The 21,559-nt window shown below is 42.8% G+C and overlaps 1 protein-coding gene across 1 annotated transcript in view; it reads right to left on the bottom strand.

Annotated features, from left to right (window-relative positions):
- Positions 1-21,559, bottom strand: part of cacna2d3a (calcium voltage-gated channel auxiliary subunit alpha2delta 3a) — a 324,461-nt gene that overhangs the window by 275,542 nt on the left and 27,360 nt on the right. Inside the window, exon 3 of the mRNA XM_036947559.2 lies at positions 9,047-9,163. Within this exon, the coding sequence (XP_036803454.1) occupies positions 9,047-9,163 (117 nt within the window). The remainder of the gene's footprint in view (positions 1-9,046; positions 9,164-21,559) is intronic.

Genomic DNA, 21,559 nt, shown 5'->3' with positions numbered 1-21,559 from the left:
AGATGATAGAAAATGTTTCAATATTATCAGAGCCACCTTGATGATAGAAAATGTTTCAATATTCTCAGAGCCACCTTGGTAAAATGTTTCAATATTCTCAGAGCCACCTAGATGATACAAAATGTTTCAATATTCTCAGAGCCACCTTGATGATACAAAATGTTTCTATATTCTCAGAGCCACCTAGATGATAGAAAATGTTTCAATATTATCAGAGCCACCTAGATGATACAAAATGTTTCAATATTCTCAGAGCCACCTAGATGATACAAAATGTTTCAATATTCTCAGAGCCACCTTGATGATACAACATGTTTCAATATTCTCAGAGCCACCTAGATGATAGAAAATGTTTCAATATTCTCAGAGCCACCTAGATGATAGAAAATGTTTCAATATTATCAGAGCCACCTTGATGATAGAAAATGTTTCAATATTCTCAGAGCCACCTTGGTAAAATGTTTCAATATTCTCAGAGCCACCTAGATGATACAAAATGTTTCAATATTCTCAGAGCCACCTTGATGATACAAAATGTTTCTATATTCTCAGAGCCACCTAGATGATAGAAAATGTTTCAATATTATCAGAGCCACCTAGATGATACAAAATGTTTCAATATTCTCAGAGCCACCTTGATGATACAAAATGTTTCAATATTCTCAGAGCCACCTAGATGATAGAAAATGTTTCAATATTCTCAGAGCCACCTAGATGATACAAAATGTTTCAATATTCTCAGAGCCACCATGTTGACACAAAATGTTTCAATATTCTCAGAGCCACCTAGATGATACAACATGTTTCAATATTCTCAGAGCCACCTAGATGATAGAAAATGTTTCAATATTCTCAGAGCCACCTAGATGATAGAAAATGTTTCAATATTCCCAGAGCCACCTAGATGATAGAAAATGTTTCAATATTCTCAGAGCCACCTAGATGATACAAAATGTTTCAATATTCTCAGAGCCACCTTGATGATACAACATGTTTCAATATTCTCAGAGCCACCTAGATGATAGAAAATGTTTCAATATTCTCAGAGCCACCTAGATGATACAAAATGTTTCAATATTCTCAGAGCCACCTTGATGATACAAAATGTTTCAATATTCTCAGAGCCACCTAGATGATAGAAAATGTTTCAATATTCTCAGAGCCACCTAGATGATACAAAATGTTTCAATATTCTCAGAGCCACCATGTTGACACAAAATGTTTCAATATTCTCAGAGCCACCTAGATGATACAACATGTTTCAATATTCTCAGAGCCACCTAGATGATAGAAAATGTTTCAATATTCTCAGAGCCACCTAGATGATAGAAAATGTTTCAATATTCCCAGAGCCACCTAGATGATAGAAAATGTTTCAATATTCTCAGAGCCACCTAGATGATACAAAATGTTTCAATATTCTCAGAGCCACCTTGATGATACAACATGTTTCAATATTCTCAGAGCCACCTAGATGATAGAAAATGTTTCAATATTCTCAGAGCCACCTAGATGATAGAAAATGTTTCAATATTCTCAGAGCCACCTAGATGATACAAAATGTTTCAATATTCTCAGAGCCACCTTGATGATACAAAATGTTTCAATATTCTCAGAGCCACCTAGATGATACAACATGTTTCAATATTCTCAGAGCCACCTAGATGATAGAAAATGTTTCAATATTCTCAGAGCCACCTAGATGATACAAAATGTTTCAATATTCTCAGAGCCACCTAGATGATACAAAATGTTTCAATATTCTCAGAGCCACCTAGATGATACAAAATGTTTCAATATTCTCAGAGCCACCTTGATGATAGAAAATGTTTCAATATTCTCAGAACCAGCTAGATGATAGAAAATGTTTCAATATTCTCAGAGCCACCTTGGTAAAATGTTTCAATATTCTCAGAGCCACCTAGATGATACAAAATGTTTCAATTTTCTCAGAGCCACCTAGATGATACAAAATGTTTCAATATTCTCAGAGCCACCTTGATGATACAAAATGTTTCAATATTCTCAGAGCCACCTTGATGATACAACATGTTTCAATATTCTCAGAGCCACCTAGATGATACAAAATGTTTCAATATTCTCAGAACCACCTAGATGATACAAAATGTTTCAATATTCTCAGAGCCACCTAGATGATAGAAAATGTTTCAATATTCTCAGAGCCACCTAGATGATAGAAAATGTTTCAATATTCTCAGAGCCACCTTGATGATACAACATGTTTCAATATTCTCAGAGCCACCTAGATGATAGAAAATGTTTCAATATTCTCAGAGCCACCTAGATGATAGAAAATGTTTCAATATTATCAGAGCCACCTTGATGATAGAAAATGTTTCAATATTCTCAGAGCCACCTTGGTAAAATGTTTCAATATTCTCAGAGCCACCTAGATGATACAAAATGTTTCAATATTCTCAGAGCCACCTTGATGATACAAAATGTTTCAATATTCTCAGAGCCACCTAGATGATAGAAAATGTTTCAATATTATCAGAGCCACCTAGATGATACAAAATGTTTCAATATTCTCAGAGCCACCTTGATGATAGAAAATGTTTCAATATTCTCAGAGCCACCTAGATGATACAAAATGTTTCAATATTCTCAGAGCCACCATGTTGACACAAAATGTTTCAATATTCTCAGAGCCACCTAGATGATACAAAATATTTCAATATTCTCAGAGCCACCTAGATGATACAAAATGTTTCAATATTCTCAGAGCCACCTAGATGATACAACATGTTTCAATATTCTCAGAGCCACCTAGATGATACAAAATGTTTCAATATTCTCAGAGCCACCTAGATGATACAAAATGTTTCAATATTCTCAGAGCCTCCTAGATGATACAACATGTTTCAATATTCTCAGAGCCACCTAGGTGATACAAAATGTTTCAATATTCTCAGAGCCACCTAGATGATAGAAAATGTTTCAATATTCTCAGAGCCACCTAGATGATAGAAAATGTTTCAATATTCTCAGAGCCACCTTGGTAAAATGTTTCAATATTCTCAGAGCCACCTAGATGATACAACATGTTTCAATATTCTCAGAGCCACCTAGATGATAGAAAATGTTTCAATATTCTCAGAGCCACCTAGATGATAGAAAATGTTTCAATATTCTCAGAGCCACCTAGATGATAGAAAATGTTTCAATATTCTCAGAGCCACCTTGATGATGCAACATGTTTCAATATTCTCAGAGCCACCTAGATGATAGAAAATGTTTCAATATTCTCAGAGCCACCTAGATGATAGAAAATGTTTCAATATTATCAGAGCCACCTTGATGATAGAAAATGTTTCAATATTCTCAGAGCCACCTTGATAAAATGTTTCAATATTCTCAGAGCCACCTAGATGATACAAAATGTTTCAATATTCTCAGAGCCACCTTGATGATACAAAATGTTTCTATATTCTCAGAGCCACCTAGATGATAGAAAATGTTTCAATATTATCAGAGCCACCTAGATGATACAAAATGTTTCAATATTCTCAGAGCCACCTTGATGATACAAAATGTTTCAATATTCTCAGAGCCACCTAGATGATAGAAAATGTTTCAATATTCTCAGAGCCACCTAGATGATACAAAATGTTTCAATATTCTCAGAGCCACCATGTTGACACAAAATGTTTCAATATTCTCAGAGCCACCTAGATGATACAAAATGTTTCAATATTCTCAGAGCCACCTAGATGATACAAAATGTTTCAATATTCTCAGAGCCACCTAGATGATACAAAATGTTTCAATATTCTCAGAGCCACCTAGATGATACAAAATGTTTCAATATTCTCAGAGCCACCTAGATGATACAAAATGTTTCAATATTCTCAGAGCCACCTAGATGATACAAAATGTTTCAATATTCTCAGAGCCACCTAGATGATACAAAATGTTTCAATATTCTCAGAGCCACCTAGATGATACAAAATGTTTCAATATTCTCAGAGCCACCTAGATGATACAACATGTTTCAATATTCTCAGAGCCACCTAGATGATACAAAATGTTTCAATATTCTCAGAGCCACCTAGATGATAGAACATGTTTCAATATTCTCAGAGCCACCTTGGTAAAATGTTTCAATATTCTCAGAGCCACCTTGATGATACAACATGTTTCAATATTCTCAGAGCCACCTAGATGATAGAAAATGTTTCAATATTCTCAGAGCCACCTAGATGATAGAAAATGTTTCAATATTCTCAGAGCCACCTTGATGATACAAAATGTTTCAATATTCTCAGAGCCACTTAGATGATACAACATGTTTCAATATTCTCAGAGCCACCTAGATGATAGAAAATGTTTCAATATTCTCAGAGCCACCTAGATGATAGAAAATGTTTCAATATTCTCAGAGCCACCTTGATGATACAAAATGTTTCAATATTCTCAGAGCCACCTTGATGATACAAAATGTTTCAATATTCTCAGAGCCACCTTGGTGATACAAAATGTTTCAATATTCTCAGAGCCACCTAGATGATACAACATGTTTCAATATTCTCAGAGCCACCTAGATGATAGAAAATGTTTCAATATCCTCATAGCCAGCTAGATGATAGAAAATGTTTCAATATTCTCAGAGCCACCTTGGTAAAATGTTTCAATATTCTCAGAGCCACCTAGATGATAGAAAATGTTTCAATATTCTCATAGCCAGCTAGATGATAGAAAATGTTTCAATATTCTCAGAGCCACCTTGATGATACAAAATGTTTCTATATTCTCAGAGCCACCTAGATGATAGAAAATGTTTCAATATTCTCAGAGCCACCTAGATGATACAACATGTTTCAATATTCTCAGAGCCACCTAGATGATAGAAAATGTTTCAATATTCTCAGAGCCACCTAGATGATAGAAAATGTTTCAATATTCCCAGAGCCACCTAGATGATAGAAAATGTTTCAATATTCTCAGAGCCACCTAGATGATACAAAATGTTTCAATATTCTCAGAGCCACCTTGATGATACAACATGTTTCAATATTCTCAGAGCCACCTAGATGATAGAAAATGTTTCAATATTCTCAGAGCCACCTAGATGATAGAAAATGTTTCAATATTCTCAGAGCCACCTAGATGATACAACATGTTTCAATATTCTCAGAGCCACCTAGATGATAGAAAATGTTTCAATATTCTCAGAGCCACCTAGATGATAGAAAATGTTTCAATATTCCCAGAGCCACCTAGATGATAGAAAATGTTTCAATATTCTCAGAGCCACCTAGATGATACAAAATGTTTCAATATTCTCAGAGCCACCTTGATGATACAACATGTTTCAATATTCTCAGAGCCACCTAGATGATAGAAAATGTTTCAATATTCTCAGAGCCACCTAGATGATAGAAAATGTTTCAATATTCTCAGAGCCACCTAGATGATAGAAAATGTTTCAATATTCTCAGAGCCACCTTGGTAAAATGTTTTCCTTCCCTGGCAAATATTGCAGACGGGCAAATGCTAAAATGAGCTGGGCGCTAACATTATGTGGAACATCTTTGAATGCAGTGCAACAAGACAATGACACTGTCAATGTAGACTCTATGCGTCATTCCACAAGGGTGGCTTCATATAGTCTTTAGCAGGGGGTCAGAAACCATTTTCAGTGCCAATTTACAATTGATCCCACCATTTCTAAAGATCTGTGTGCCAGTTACGATTTCACTATAAGCCTGTGGCAGGGCTCTCCAACCTTGTTCCTGGAGAGCTACCGTCCTGTAGGTTTTCGCTCCAACCCAATCTAGCGCACCAGATTCTAATAATTAGCTGTTTGATAAGCTGAATCAGTTACAACAGGGTTTGGAGTGAAAACCAACAGGCGGGTAGCTCTCCCAACACGGGGTCTGAGTGCCTTGGCCTTCGTATTGTAGGTTACCTAACTGTGCCCCAAAAATGTCTAACGGCCCACAAACGGAATAATTCTATAGTTGGCTTTGAGACAGAGGCGCCATGCCACGGAACTATGACTACCTGTACCGAGGCGCTGTCCATTCAGCACCACCCCACGGAACTATGACTACCTGCACCGAGGTGCTGCCATTCAGCACCACCCCACAGAACTATGACTACCTGTACCGAGGTGCTGTCCATTCAGCACCACCCCACAGAACTATGACTACCTGTACCGACACGCTGTCCATTCAGCAGCCACCCCACAGAACTATGACTACCTGTACCGAGGCGCTGTCCATTCAGCACCACCCCACAGAACTATGACTACCTGTACCGAGGCGCTGTCCATTCAGCACCACCCCACGGAACTATGACTACCTGTACCGAGGCGCTGTCCATTCAGCACCACCCCACAGAACTATGACTACCTGTACCGAGGTGCTGTCCATTCAGCAGCCACCCCACAGAACTATGACTACCTGTACCGAGGCGCTGTCCATTCAGCACCACCCCACAGAACTATGACTACCTGTACCGAGGCGCTGTCCATTCAACAGCCACCCCACAGAACTATGACTACCTGTACCGAGGAGCTGTCCATTCAGCACCACCTGACGGAACTATGACTACCTGTACCGAGGAGCTGTCCATTCAGCACCACCTGACGGAACAATGACTACCTGTACCGAGGTGCTGTCCATTCAGCACCACCCCACGGCACTATGACTACCTGTACCGAGGTGCTGTCCATTCAGCGGTGCTGAATCACGGACATGGTTTAAATGTGTAGAGTTTCCTTTTGTATTTTGTGATTTTCGTCATTCTTTGGTCGATTACAGATTACATGCCTAGGTAAGTCCTTTGAAATGCATGTGTAGGATTTATTTGGCAGATTGCATTCGGGTCAGCTGTGTTTTGCTTCAGTAACTTTTCCATTGATGTAAGCATTTGAAATCGGCCTTGTTGTGACTTGATACTGTGATACTCTATTTCACATTGCACTGTGTGTGCCGTTCCACAGGTAAATCAATGAGGTTGAGTAATGGTTGACATTGAACACGTGGTTCCACAGACCTTTAAACCTGATATTGTGGTGATCATCAATGGCCGTTCCACAGACCTTTAAACCTGATATTGTGGTGATCATCAATGGCCGTTCCACAGACCTTTAAACCTGATATTGTGGTGATCATCAATGGCCGTTCCACAGACCTTTAAACCTGATATTGTGGTGATCATCAATGGCCGTTCCACAGACCTTTAAACCTGATATTGTGGTGATCATCAATGGCCGTTCCACAGACCTTTAAACCTGATATTGCGGTGATCATCAATGGCTGAAATATCAGGTTTAATGGTCTGTGGAACGGCGATTGAAGATCACCACAATATCAGGTTTAAATCTCTGTGGAATGGACATTAATGATCATGAATGGCTGGGGTCATTATGTATGTTGTTGCTGTTCTCCAAATATAATTTTAGTGTTTTTAAATTGTGTAGAAATACAGTAAATGAGCTTCAACTTCCCAAAAGGTCATGCCATACCCCTAGGTTTAGCCGAACTACATAACCAAAACTACATGACCTGTCAGCAACGGGTGTGGCTGAAATAGCCGAATCCACTAATGTAAACCTACAAGCGCACACACACACACACACACACACACACACACACACACACACACACACACACACACACACACACACACACACACACACACACACACACACACACACACACTCACACACACACACACACACACACACACACACACACACACACACACACACACACACACACACACACACACACACTCAGATAGAAATCCAATTTCTGTTAACAGCAGCATGTAAGCTCTGATAGGATCTATCACCTGCAGCTATAAAAGCAGAGAGTCGTGGTTCCATCCTTCACTACCCCTCCCTCCCCATTAAACACACACACACAGCTCCTAAATCTGTCCCAAAGTGGCCTCTTAGATAGTTGGGATAGAGAGGATCAATAGAGTGACACAGACACCAAGGGATGGATGGCTGGCTGGCTGGATGACTGGATGGATAGATAGATAGATAGATAGATAGATAGATAGATAGATAGATAGATAGATAGATAGATAGATAGATAGATAGATAGATAGATAGATAGATAGATAGATAGATAGATAGATAGATAGATAGATAGATAGATAGATAGATAGATAGATAGATAGATAGATAGATAGATAGATAGATAGATAGATAGATAGATAGATAGATAGATAGATAGATAGATAGATAGATAGATAGATAGATAGATAGATAGATAGATAGATAGATAGATAGATAGATAGATAGATAGATAGATAGATAGATAGATAGATAGATATATAGATAGATAGATAGATAGATAGATAGATAGATAGATAGATAGATAGATAGATAGATTGTTGTTGCGGAATGAAGTGAGTTAATTCTTACAAAGTAAAGTTCATTGAGTCAGCATAAAGTGGTAGACACCGTATTACAGCTATTCAGTCCATCATAATCACCATACTGTATGGTCTCTGATGTGGTTACATGCTGATGTATGTTGCAAACTCAACTAGCTCTCAGTCTCACGCCAGAATTAGACGTTCTTCCATGTTTCTCAAATGTCAAATTTCGTTCAGGCATTAACTCCGAAATTTTAAGGCTAGGCATTAACTATAACTGTTTAAATAAGGTTTGGGATAGGCTTAAATCAAAAATCTACTTTCTATTTCTGGATTTGAACTGTCAACCTTTAGAATCAGAGGCAGATGCTTCTGCCCGTCCACCACGCTCTAGCAAAACCAAAACCTACTTGAAGGTAACAGCGCTCGCTGTTGCCCCTAGTGGCCGGTTTCCACGTCATCTCCCAACGTCCTCAGACATGGATGTACGTTGAACACTGACTTGTATCCAGGGTGATCTGGCTGTGTAAACTGGTTTGAACAGGTCCAGTGTGTTCAGTTGGTGTTCTCTAACAATTGTTCGATTTCCTCTGTTCCAGTAGTGCAGAATTGACTTGACTGACTCAGTAGACTTGACAGTTGACTTGACTGACTCAGTAGACTTGACAGCTGACGACTGACTCACCTTCATGGCTTCAGACTTCTTGTGAAACATCTCCTCCATGTTCTCAGCCAGCTTCTTCACCAACCTCAATCCATCTATCTCTTCTACACGCACCGCTCGCTCAAACTCCTTATACTTCTGTAAGAAACACACGTACACACACATATGACCTCATTACACACATTGTAGCCAGAACATTTGTAAGAAAACACGCAAAATCAGAAAATGCATTAAAATGTAATGTATTAATATAATTTGACCAACAACGCAACCTAACTAACTCAAATGACAACCACAAAACCCATTCCAACCCCAGCCAGTGACATATCGACCCCACCAACACACACGCACGCACACACGCACGCAGACACGCACGCCTCACCATGTCCAGTGACCACATCAGCTCTGTTAAATCTCATTACTGTGTAACAGTGGGGTGCTTACATTCACCACCAACCTCACTGGGGCGGTGATATTAAGTCGTAATAATTCCAGCACTTGTACATGCCACAAACTCTCAGCCCACACACAGACAGACAGACAGACAGACAGACAGACAGACAGACAGACAGACAGACAGACAGACAGACAGACAGACAGACAGAGACAGACAGACAGACAGACACACACACACACACACACACTCTGTGCCTGGTTGGAACGTGTTTTTCTAAAGATCATCTGAGGAATAATGTTTCCCTGCGGAGCTGAGGGCGGCTGTGTTTGAGTCTCAAGGGGATTTAATGGAAGATTACCGGGGTATCAAATGGCACTGGCCTCTCTAATGTTCTGCCAAAGGGCTTAGACGCAACGCTCTCATGCCATCCTATAGCTACCCAGAGAAGGAAGGGATGACATCGAGATGAAGAGAGAGAGAGAGAGGATGTCTAGGGTGAGTGAGGACATTTTGGATTTCGTTCATGATCTGCAAAAGTGGTCGCCACCAAAAAGGAAAGCAAGAGGAAATGCAACTAAATGAAATGGCTTTACGAGTAAGACACCCACTGTGTAGGCTGCTACTGCCCAACAGAAAGACTGCAGACTGAGAGACATAAACATTTACTCCTGTTCATTGTAGAGTGAATTCTCGTAGGAGTCTATAGTTTTGTTTAATGTTGTGTTAGTGTATGTAAGTTGTTCTGTCTGAAACGTTGTTCCCCCTGCTGCTATTGGACCAGGTCTCTCTTGAAAAAAATACCTTCTCTCAATGAGAAAAACCTGTATAATTAAAGGTTAAATAAAATAAGAAAATGGTCATGTCAATTGTGCCGTGGTATTGCCTTTTGAGTATATTATCCCTGTGCATTGAGCATTTACCTGTTTAAAGGTGGCAAAGGTTGAGGGCAGGTCCTTATACAATAAAATAATAACTGAGACACTAACATAGCGCTCGGGTCAGTTGTAGAACGGGTAACTAGCAAAGGGCTGGTGATAAACATACAAAAAAACGAAAAGCAGAATTTTTGGGACAAATCACTCGCTCAACACTAAACCTTGAATAATGTGGCTATTGAGCAAGTTGGACACTAAACTACTGGGTGTAACCCTAGGTAGGCAAGCGTTCATCGTCAAAACATATAGACTCAATGGTTGCTAAATGAGAAGAGGTCTCACCATGATAGTGCTTTTCTCTGATCCTTGACATCTCAGTCGACCAGACAGGTCCTACAGGCCCTAGTTTAGTCACACCTGAGGTATGCCCAGCTGTGTGGTCATGTGTACTTTCACCTGAGGTATGCCCAGCTGTGTGATCATGTGTAGTTTCACCTGAGGTATGCCCAGCTGTGTGGTCATGTGTAGTTTCACCTGAGGTATGCCCAGCTGTGTGGTCATGTGTAGTTTCACCTGAGGTATGCCCAGCTGTGTGGTCATGTGTAGTTTCACCTGAGGTATGCCCAGCTGTGTGGTCATGTGTAGTTTCACCTGATGTATGCCCAGCTGTGTGGTCATGTGTAGTTTCACCTGGACTACTGCCCAGCTGTGTGGTCATGTGAAGTTTCACCTGGACTACTGCCCAGCTGTGTGGTCATGTGTAGTTTCACCTGAGGTACTGCCCAGCTGTGTGGTCATGTGTAGTTTCACCTGAGGTACTGCCCAGCTGTGTGGTCATGTGTAGTTTCACCTGGACTACTGCCCAGCTGTGTGGTCATGTGTAGTTTCACCTGGACTACTGCCCAGCTGTGTGGTCATGTGCAGCACAGAAGGACAAAGGTCAATTGCAGTTGGTCCAGAACAAAGCAGCACGTATCGCACTTAGATGTACACGGAGGGAAAGTGTCGGTAACATGCATGTCAGTCTCTCCTGGCTCAAAGTTGAGGAGAGACTGACTGCATCACTATTGGTCTTTGTGCGAGGTGTTGACATGTTGAAGGCACCGACCTGTCTGGACACTCATCAGTACAACACACGACATGCAACCAGAGGTCTCTTCACAGTCCCCAGGTCCAGAACAGAGGCTGGGAAATGCACAGTTTTAAATAGAGCCATGACTACATGGAACTCTCTGCAGCCCCAAGTTACTCAATCTACCAATAAAACCAGTTAAAACCAGATCAAATAACACCTTACTGCACAAAGGGGACTGTGAAGAGACACACACATTTTATATATATTGTATTGTAATTTGCACTGAATTATGTATTAGACCTAGATAGTGTGTATGTACAGATATGTAGGATATGTGTGGTGTTTTAAATGTATGTATTTTAGTCCTTGACTAATAATGTCCTGTACTATGTCATCTTTCATGTGGACCCCAGGAAGAGTAGCTGATGCCTTTGCAGAGGCTGATGTGGATTCTAATAAATACCAAAAATACCAATTATACGGTGCCCGTGCTCCCTATCTGAGGAGAGCTGTGCTTGAAGTAGCCTAACATGCTGTTACCAAGCTGTTACAGAGTAATGCAAAGTCCTCCAATCGAGATGATTTTATTATTTTGGTCAAGTATGTTTTTTGTTAACAACCATTTTTTCAGTATTTCTATATTTTGCGAACCCAACTCTGGGATCCAGTCTTCTTATCACCTGCGCTGTAAAATATATACCCAGTATGCACCTGAACCTGAACCTCAGACTCAGTCTCAACTGTTCCTGCTCGACACAAACTAAATAGGCTGAAGATCCTCTATCCTTAGTGGCTGTGTGTACATGTGTGTGTATGCGACTGTGCGCGCATGCTTGTGAGAGAGAAAAAGAAAGTGAAAACTAGGTGGGGGGGGGGGGTGCATGAAGCAGATTGCTCTTCATGGATCCTCTGACGTAAAATCAGAGAGAGCGAGATGAGGGGATAGGACAAGCGAGGGAGGAAAGGAGAGAAGGAGGGAGAGGGAAGGGGAGAGAAAGGACATAGAGGGAGGGAAGCTGAGGTCACACAGTGGTGTGAAATACATGCCCTTCTAGCGGGTCAGGGGAGTGATGAAGGACGACAGGGGAAAGAGATGGGTGAGAGGTAGGAGAGGGGACTGGAGAGCTGCTATGAAATATTAGCATCTGCTTACAACAAAACTCCTCAGAGAACGGTCTCATCACCACCAGAGAGAGACAGCAACAGAGAGAGAGAGAGAGAGAGAGAGAGACAGAGAGAGAGCGAGAGAGAGAGAGAGACAGAGAGAGAGAGAGACAGAGACAGAGAGAGACAGAGAGAGAGAGAGAGAGAGACAGAGAGAGAAAGAGAAAGAGAGAGAGACAGCAACAGAGAGAGAGAGAGAGAGAGAGAGAGAGAGAGAGAGATCATTTACACACCCTCCTCTATTGAGCCAAAAGCTGGATGAGGCAAGAGCTCTGGTAGCCAATTACAGCAGCAACTAACAGCCTTTGTAGCCAATCAAAGTGACTGACCGATGAGTCAGTAGCAAATCACAGTGACAGAGTGAGTGCCAAGCAGCCAATGACACTGACAAATTGACATCTGTGTAGCCAATCACAGTGATGGACTGATGACTGACAGGATGGAGTATATTAGGCATGACAGACAGGCAACCAACCCTCGTCATTTTGCTCCAGCCCTGCTCTAACACACCTGGTAATGGTTGAGTAACACTCACTATCATCACTGGGTCACTGGGCTCTGGTCAGTGAGAGGGGCAAGAGGTCTGGTCTGGTCTGCTCTGGTCAGTGAGAGGGGCAAGAGGTCTGGTCTGGTCTTGTCTGCTCTGGTCAGTGAGAGGGGCAAGAGGTCTGGTCTGGTCTTGTCTGCTGTGGTCAGTGAGAGGGGCAAGAGGTCTGGTCTGGTCTTGTCTGCTGTGGTCAGTGAGAGGGGCAAGAGGTCTGGCCTGGTCAGTGAGAGGGGTAAGAGGTCTGGTTTGGTCAGTGAGAGGGGTAAGAGGTCTGGTCTGATCAGTGAGAGAGGTAAGAGGTCTGGTCTGGTCAGTGAGAGGGGTAAGAGGTCTGGTCTTGTCAGTGAGAGGGGTAAGAGGTATGGTTTGGTCAGTGAGAGGGGCAAGAGGTCTGGTCTGGTCAGTGAGAGGGGTAAGACGTCTGGTCTGGTCAGTAAAAGGGGTAAGAGGTCTGGTCTGGTCTGGTCAGTGAGAGGGGTAAGAGGTCTGGTCTGGTCACCATTACACCAGGAGTGACCTAACCCCCCCAGTTACACTGCATCCACACTACAGGCCAACTCAGGCCTGCTCACACCACATCACCATCACAGCCACACAGCATGGCTTCACAGTTACACAAGAGAAGAGTATAAAGACATCTCTCTCCCTCAGCACTTTCCAACCAAGATCATTGGAATGTCACCAGTACCCAACCCACCCACTTTCTCCTCCAGCCAGAGTGTTCCTCCAGAGACAGGGGGCGTGCTGCTAATCTCTCCAAAACAGAGCCCCCCGACACTGGGCCAACGGCAGCCCTAGGCCTGCCTCTCTCTCTAGGCTACAAAAACTAGCCTTGGTCAGGTGCACACAAACACACGCACACACAGGAGCCTGCCCTGAAGCACACACTACAGGTGGGACACAAAGATAGCAGTGAGGCAGGACAACAAGTGGCAACAGGTAGGAGAGTGTGTACATGTGTGTGTGTGTGTGTGTGTGTGTGTGTGTGTGTGTGTGTGTGTGTGTGTGTGTGTGTGTGTGTGTGTGTGTGTGTGTGTGTGTGTGTGTGTGTGCTTGCGTGTGTGTGTGTGTGTGTGCTTGCGCGCGCGCGCGTGTGTGTGTGTGTGTGTGTGTGTGTGTGTGTGTGTGTGTGTGTGTGTGAATGTGTGTGTGTGTGTGTGTGTGTGAATGTGTGTGTGTGTGTGTGTGTGTGTCTGTGTGTGTGTGTGTGTGTGTGTGTGTGTATAGTCTCTGCTTGGGGTGTGATGGCACAGTGATTAATGATGGGGGGAAACTTCCTCTCACACAGAGCCTCAGCTCCAATCCCCAAAACTCTCAGCTCATTTTACGCCTCACTGGATCTCTCTCTCTCTCCCTCTCTCCCTCCCTCTCTCTCTCTCTCTCTCTCAAGTTTGCCTATGTATGAGTTCAAAACAGTGAACAAATGACTGACTGGGTGACAGGCTGACTGAACAAACGATGAATGAACGGATGGATGGATGGACAGAGGTACGTACAAATGAACAAACAAACAAATAAAAATTATGTGTGAAACCCCTTGGTTACTAAGGTACTGAAGGATAAACTCTGTTACGGTATGATCCTCAAAGAAGAACATGACTTTAAGTGAAGTAGAAATGAATCTGAAGTAGTGTGTACAATGCACATGTTCTCCATTGAAGGCTGTGCTCTGTCTATTCAGTCATAAAAACACTGCTGTTTGCTTGTTTGAAGACAAATGGATGAGGGAACAATAGCCCCTCTCACAGAAGTCTGCGTGCATGTGTGTGTGTGTGTCTCTGTGTGTGTGTGTGTGTGTGTGTGTGTGTGTGTGTGTGTGTGTGTGTGTGTGTGTGTGTGTGTGTGTGTGTGTGTGTGTGTGTGTGTGTGTGTGTGTGTGTGTGTGTGTACTGATTTTGGAGGTGGGCTGCTTATTTGAGTGTTGCATGGAGCAGGCCTTTTCCGAAAAGCTCATTAAATAGTAGCCCCTCACATCACACTTGGACAGCCTGGGAAATAGATGCAGGTTAGTGGCGTTGATATTTGGCAACCTACATAGGCTTACTGTATGTGGCCTTCAGATTGCAGGCCTGCCTAAGAGTAGAGCAAAACAACTGACTAGGTACTGCTCATTTTCAGCCGTTATGGGCAGCCCAGCTGTGTGGAGGAGAAGGCAATGCTCAGTTTGAGGCATTATGGGAAAGGGAATGGAAAGAGAAAGGGGGATACCTAGTCAGTTGTACAACTGAATGCATTCAACTGAAATGTGTCTTTGCATTTAACCCAACCTCTCTGAATCAGCAGCCTAGCTGTGTGGAGGAGAAGGTACTGCTCTGTTTCAGCTGTTATGGTCAGCGTAGCTGTGTGGAGGAGAAGGTACTGCTCTGTTTCAGCTGTTATGGTCAGCGTAGCTGTGTGGAGGAGAAGGTACTGCTCTGTTTCAGCTGTTATGGTCAGCCTAGCTGTGTGGAGGAGAAGGTACTGCTCTGTTTCAGCTGTTATGGTCAGCGTAGCTGTGTGGAGGAGAAGGTACTGCTCTGTTTCAGCTGTTATGGTCAGCGTAGCTGTGTGGAGGAGAAGGTACTGCTCTGTTTCAGCTGTTATGGTCAGCGTAGCTGTGTGGAGGAGAAGGTACTGCTCTGTTTCAGCTGTTATGGTCAGCGTAGCTGTGTGGAGGAGAAGGTACTGCTCTGTTTCAGCTGTTATGGTCAGCGTAGCTGTGTGGAGGAGAAGGTACTGCTCTGTTTCAGCTGTTATGGTCAGCGTAGCTGTGTGGAGGAGAAGGTACTGCTCTGTTTCAGCTGTTATGGTCAGCGTAGCTGTGTGGAGGAGAAGATACTGCTCTGTTTCAGCTGTTATGGGCAGCCTAGCTGTGTGGAGGAGAAGGTACTGCTCTGTTTCAGCTGTTATGGTCAGCGTAGCTGTGTGGAGGAGAAGGTACTGCTCTGTTTCAGCTGTTATGGTCAGCGTAGCTGTGTGGAGGAGAAGGTACTGCTCTGTTTCAGCTGTTATGGTCAGCGTAGCTGTGTGGAGGAGAAGGTACTGCTCTGTTTCAGCTGTTATGGTCAGCGTAGCTGTGTGGAGGAGAAGGTACTGCTCTGTTTCAGCTGTTATGGTCAGCGTAGCTGTGTGGAGGAGAAGGTACTGCTCTGTTTCAGCTGTTATGGTCAGCGTAGCTGTGTGGAGGAGAAGGTACTGCTCTGTTTCAGCTGTTATGGTCAGCGTAGCTGTGTGGAGGAGAAGGTACTGCTCTGTTTCAGCTGTTATGGTCAGCGTAGCTGTGTGGAGGAGAAGGTACTGCTCTGTTTCAGCTGTTATGGTCAGCGTAGCTGTGTGGAGGAGAAGGTACTGCTCTGTTTCAGCTGTTATGGTCAGCGTAGCTGTGTGGAGGAGAAGGTACTGCTCTGTTTCAGCTGTTATGGTCAGCGTAGCTGTGTGGAGGAGAAGATACTGCTCTGTTTCAGCTGTTATGGGCAGCCTAGCTGTGTGGAGGAGAAGGTACTGCTCTGTTTCAGCTGTTATGGTCAGCGTAGCTGTGTGGAGGAGAAGGTACTGCTCTGTTTCAGCTGTTATGGTCAGCGTAGCTGTGTGGAGGAGAAGGTACTGCTCTGTTTCAGCTGTTATGGTCAGCGTAGCTGTGTGGAGGAGAAGGTACTGCTCTGTTTCAGCTGTTATGGTCAGCGTAGCTGTGTGGAGGAGAAGGTACTGCTCTGTTTCAGCTGTTATGGTCAGCGTAGCTGTGTGGAGGAGAAGGTACTGCTCTGTTTCAGCTGTTATGGTCAGCGTAGCTGTGTGGAGGAGAAGGTACTGCTCTGTTTCAGCTGTTATGGTCAGCGTAGCTGTGTGGAGGAGAAGGTACTGCTCTGTTTCAGCTGTTATGGTCAGCGTAGCTGTGTGGAGGAGAAGGTACTGCTCTGTTTCAGCTGTTATGGTCAGCGTAGCTGTGTGGAGGAGAAGATACTGCTCTGTTTCAGCTGTTATGGGCAGCCTAGCTGTGTGGAGGAGAAGGTACTGCTCTGTTTCAGCTGTTATGGTCAGCGTAGCTGTGTGGAGGAGAAGGTACTGCTCTGTTTCAGCTGTTATGGTCAGCGTAGCTGTGTGGAGGAGAAGGTACTGCTCTGTTTCAGCTGTTATGGTCAGCGTAGCTGTGTGGAGGAGAAGGTACTGCTCTGATTCAGCTGTTATGGTCAGCGTAGCTGTGTGGAGGAGAAGGTACTGCTCTGTTTCAGCTGTTATGGTCAGCGTAGCTGTGTGGAGGAGAAGGTACTGCTCTGTTTCAGCTGTTATGGTCAGCGTAGCTGTGTGGAGGAGAAGGTACTGCTCTGATTCAGCCGTTATTTGCAGTCTAGCTGTGTGGAGGAGAAGGTGCTTTAAGTTTCCTTAAGTGTTATTGCATCAACAACCTTTACGAAGTAATCATTGATTAAAATAAAGTATTTAAAACGTGTGTATTCCCTCTCACAGAAGTCAGCATATAGGTTTGCAGGTCAGTTGATTAAAGGAGAGAGAGATAGAGGGGACCGAACCACCAGAGAGAGAAAGAGAGGGCGAGGGAGAGAGAGAGAGAGAGAGAGAGAGAGGGAGAGAGAGAGAGATAGAGAGAGCGATGAGAGAGAGAGAGAGAGAGAGAGAGAGAGAGAGAGAGAGAGGGAGAGGCAGCTGTTAGACAGCTAGGCCAATAGAATAGGCCAACATCCCGGAGTCGCTTCTTCACTGTTGACGTTGAGACTGGTGTTTTGAGGGTACTATTTAATGAAGCTGTCAGTTGAGGACTTGTGAGGTGTCTGTTTCTCAAACTAGACACTCTAATGTACTTGTCCTCTTGCTCAGTTGCGCACCGGGGCCTCCCACTCCTCTTTCTATTCTGGTTAGGGCCAGTTTGCGCTGTTCTGTGAAGGGAGTAGTATATAGCGCTGTATGAGATCTTCAGTTTCTTGACAATTTCTCGCATGGAATAGCCTTCATTTCTGAGATCAAAAATAGACTGACGAGTTTCAGAAGAAAGGTATTTGTTTCTGGCCATTTTGAGCCTGTAATCGAACCCACAAATGCTGATGCTCCAGATACTCAACTAGTCTAAAGAAGGCCAGTTGTATTGCTTCTTTAATCAGAACAACAGTTTTCAGCTGTGCTAACATAATTGCAAAAGGGTTTTCTAATTATCAATTAGCCTTTTAAAATGATAAACTTGGATTTGCTAACACAACGTGCCACTGGAACACAGGAGTGATGGTTGCTGATAATGGGCCTCTGTACGCCCATGCAAATATTCCATTCTAAATCTTCCGTTTCCAGCTACAATAGTCATTTACAACATTAACAATGTTTACACCGTATTTCTGATAATTTTGATGTTATTTTAATGGACAAAAAAATTAGCTTTGCTTTAAAAAACAAGGACATTTCTAAGTGACCCCAAACTTTTGAACGGTGGTGTAGATACATTTGCCTCTTTGCCAAAATACATTTAATGCCTTAAAATGCATTCCAGTGGTGCATGTACATACGTTTGCATCTTTGCTCAAATGCATCTAATTCCTGACAATATTCCCAAAATGCGTGTCTATGACATCTAGTCTACAGTCTAGTCTACAGTCTAGTCTACAGTCTAGTCTACAGTCTAGTCCACAGTCTAGTCTACAGTCTAGTCTAATTCCAGGACAAAGTTGTTCCTTAGTCGGCTTCTTAAACGACTCTTTAAGTATTGGTTAATAGACGGGTCAGCTGACAACCTCACAAAAACGATGCGCACACTTCAATTAGGCCAAAAGTTGTGTGTTGTTGTGTTTCTGTATGGCCAGATAGCTAGCAAAAAATGACAAGAAGCTGCTATGTGGGGAATCGTAGGTGGCTAGTTTCATCTAGTTGTATCTTGTTCTTGATACCATGAAGCCTGGAAACACTTGGTTTGTTATTTAACTAAAACTTAACCCATTTGTTAAACTATTTTGTGATTATTGCAGCTCAATGGGTGTAGCTGTTGTTTACAATTTCGATACTTTTTGGAAACAAAACACATTTTATAAGGAGGATGGGATACACCCAAATAATTTACAGATGAATCTGCCTCACCTAAAGCCCATTCTGGTGGAAAGCTGCTATAGACCACCAAGTTCTAACAGTTAGTCTCTGGATAACATGTGTGAAATCCTTGATAATGCATGTTATATCCACAGAGAAGTATATTTTCTGGGGGATTTAAATATTGACTGGCTTTCATTAAGCTGCCCACTCAAGAAAAATCTTCAAACTGTAACCAGTGCCTGCAACCTGGTTCAGGTTATCAGTCAATCTACCAGGGTATTGATCACATATTGATCACATATTTACTAACATGCTGACTACCCCGCTCGCATCGAGTGCGCAAGTGTTGCAAAATAAATTTAGATCTATGTTATTCAATAATTGCACCCACATCGCTCGCGCCAACGAGCGTCTGCGTTGCCAAGGGCTAAAATAGAAGTCAGTTTTATTTGTGACGCTGATCGCGTTGCAAGTCGTGCCTCTCCCATCTCCTCATTGGTTTATAGAAGCAGATACCCACGTGCCATCTCCTCCTTGGTTATACCCACGTGGGTGACTGAAAGACGAACGGAGGTCGGTGGTGGTAATACACCATTTATGAAAGTTAGTTGCCAATCACCATGTAAGTCCAAAGAAGAAAAAGTCTGGAAGGAGGAGAGATGACTAGAAATGATTTGGTTGAAAGTTTTATGTGTGGATTAGTTGTCGGAGTAGAGGACCTTGTGCATTTCACGTAAAATAAAAACTCAACATTTATATCCCATGACAAATTAGCTAGCAACAGCAAGCTAGCTAAATAGGACAAATTAGCTAGCAACAGCAAGCTAGCTAAATAGGACAAATTAGCTAGCAGCTGCAAGACAGCTAGCTAAATTGCCATAAATGTTTAATGCTTTTTGACCTGTCCCCAAATTAATATAATTGGTTCAGAATTTGTTTTGATATTTTAACCTGCGTGTCTTGATCGCGTTTGGTCTGGGGGGACAAAATCAATTTGCACACAAACTACTTTAAGATTGAATGACTCCAACCTGTATGTAAAGTTCTGACTTCAAATGTATATACAAATATTTTTTTGTTTGTTTTTTTGGTTGGGGGGTTGTATAGGAGAGCACAGGCAGAGAGAGGGAGAGAGAGAGAGAGAGAGAGAGAGAGAGGGAAAGAGAGAGAGAGAGAGAGAGGGAGAGAGAGAGAGAGAGAGAGAGGGAGAGAGGGAGAGAGAGAGATAGAGAGAGAGAGGGAGAGGGAGAGAGGGAGACAGAGAGAGAGAGAGAGAGAGAGAGAGAGAGAGAGAGGGAGAGAGGGAGAGAGGGAGAGAGGGAGAGAGAGGGAGAGAGAGAGAGGGAGAGAGGGAGAGAGGGAGAGAGAAAGAGAGAGGGAAAGAGAGAGAGAGAGAGAGAGAGAGAGAGAGAGAGGTAGGGTTAGAAACAGAAAGAGACAACTAGAGAGATATAGGAAATATGGTTTCTAACAGCCAGCTCTGGTCGTGTTGCTGTAGTAAACCTCCTGTCCTACAACGTCAGGGTCTCCCTTATAACAGGAAGGAAGGAGTGTTGTGCATGGCGGACCCAGCATTACTCTGCTTTAGAGAGCGGAGGAAGCAAGGGATTTAAACATTGCAAAGAGAGAAAGAACCTGATATCTCCAGTTAATAGACGCTTTGATGCTTTAAGACTGGGACATCCATAACAAAAAGAGAGGGAGAATGGAGAAAAAACAGCCCTGAAAAGAGGGAGGGCAGCAGATTATTCTTCCGTCTGGACTGTCACGCTCAATCTATTCTCAGACTGTTTCTGGGAAGCGGGGCGGCGGGAGTACTCTCTTTCTCCTCCCTCGTTCTCTTTTACTTCCTGTCTCTCCCTTTGTCAGTGTATCAATCTCTCTCATTTCCTCTCCTGTCGTATCACTTCTCTTTTTCTCCTTCTGTGTATTTTCCAGTTCCGAGCCCAGTCGCCCGGAGTTCAGTGTGATGTGACCTGCCTTTCGAGGGATGACTGGCCCTCCACTCACCATCCAGATCCTGCCTCAATGACACCTTGTGGCAAGGTGTCCAACAGTTTAGTAGCATAAGAATAAAAACATTTTAATACTTGTTAAAAGTTAGGGCTCTACGCAATCTGGAAAGCTGAAGTGTTACAGATCTCGTGATAGAAATGTAAAGGTATTTGAGCCGAGAAATGCAGCAGTGACAGTGAAAGCAGTCTGTGCTAACGTGGGAACATTGTCTTTAAATTCCAATCACGCTGTAGAACTGAACTTCTGTGATCCGTATTGAAAATAACCTAAATTGTCATCAGAACACTAAAACACACAGAATAGGGGCACAAATTTCACCTGCACTAAAAGTATAGAAAGAGACATATCTCCTAGATATTAAACATTTCAACTGACAAATGTTGATGGGGTCTGCATCAATAGGCTCTTAACTGAACAATTTATGAGTTAAGATATTTTTAAAATGAAGACAAGAAAG

This window comes from Oncorhynchus mykiss, chromosome 16, assembly GCF_057628025.1.
Source record: "Oncorhynchus mykiss isolate SJ-2025 chromosome 16, ASM5762802v1, whole genome shotgun sequence".
Classification (NCBI taxonomy): domain Eukaryota; kingdom Metazoa; phylum Chordata; class Actinopteri; order Salmoniformes; family Salmonidae; genus Oncorhynchus; species Oncorhynchus mykiss.
The sequence above is the reverse complement of the archived record's forward strand: the minus strand, read 5'-3'. Positions and strand labels throughout refer to the sequence as shown.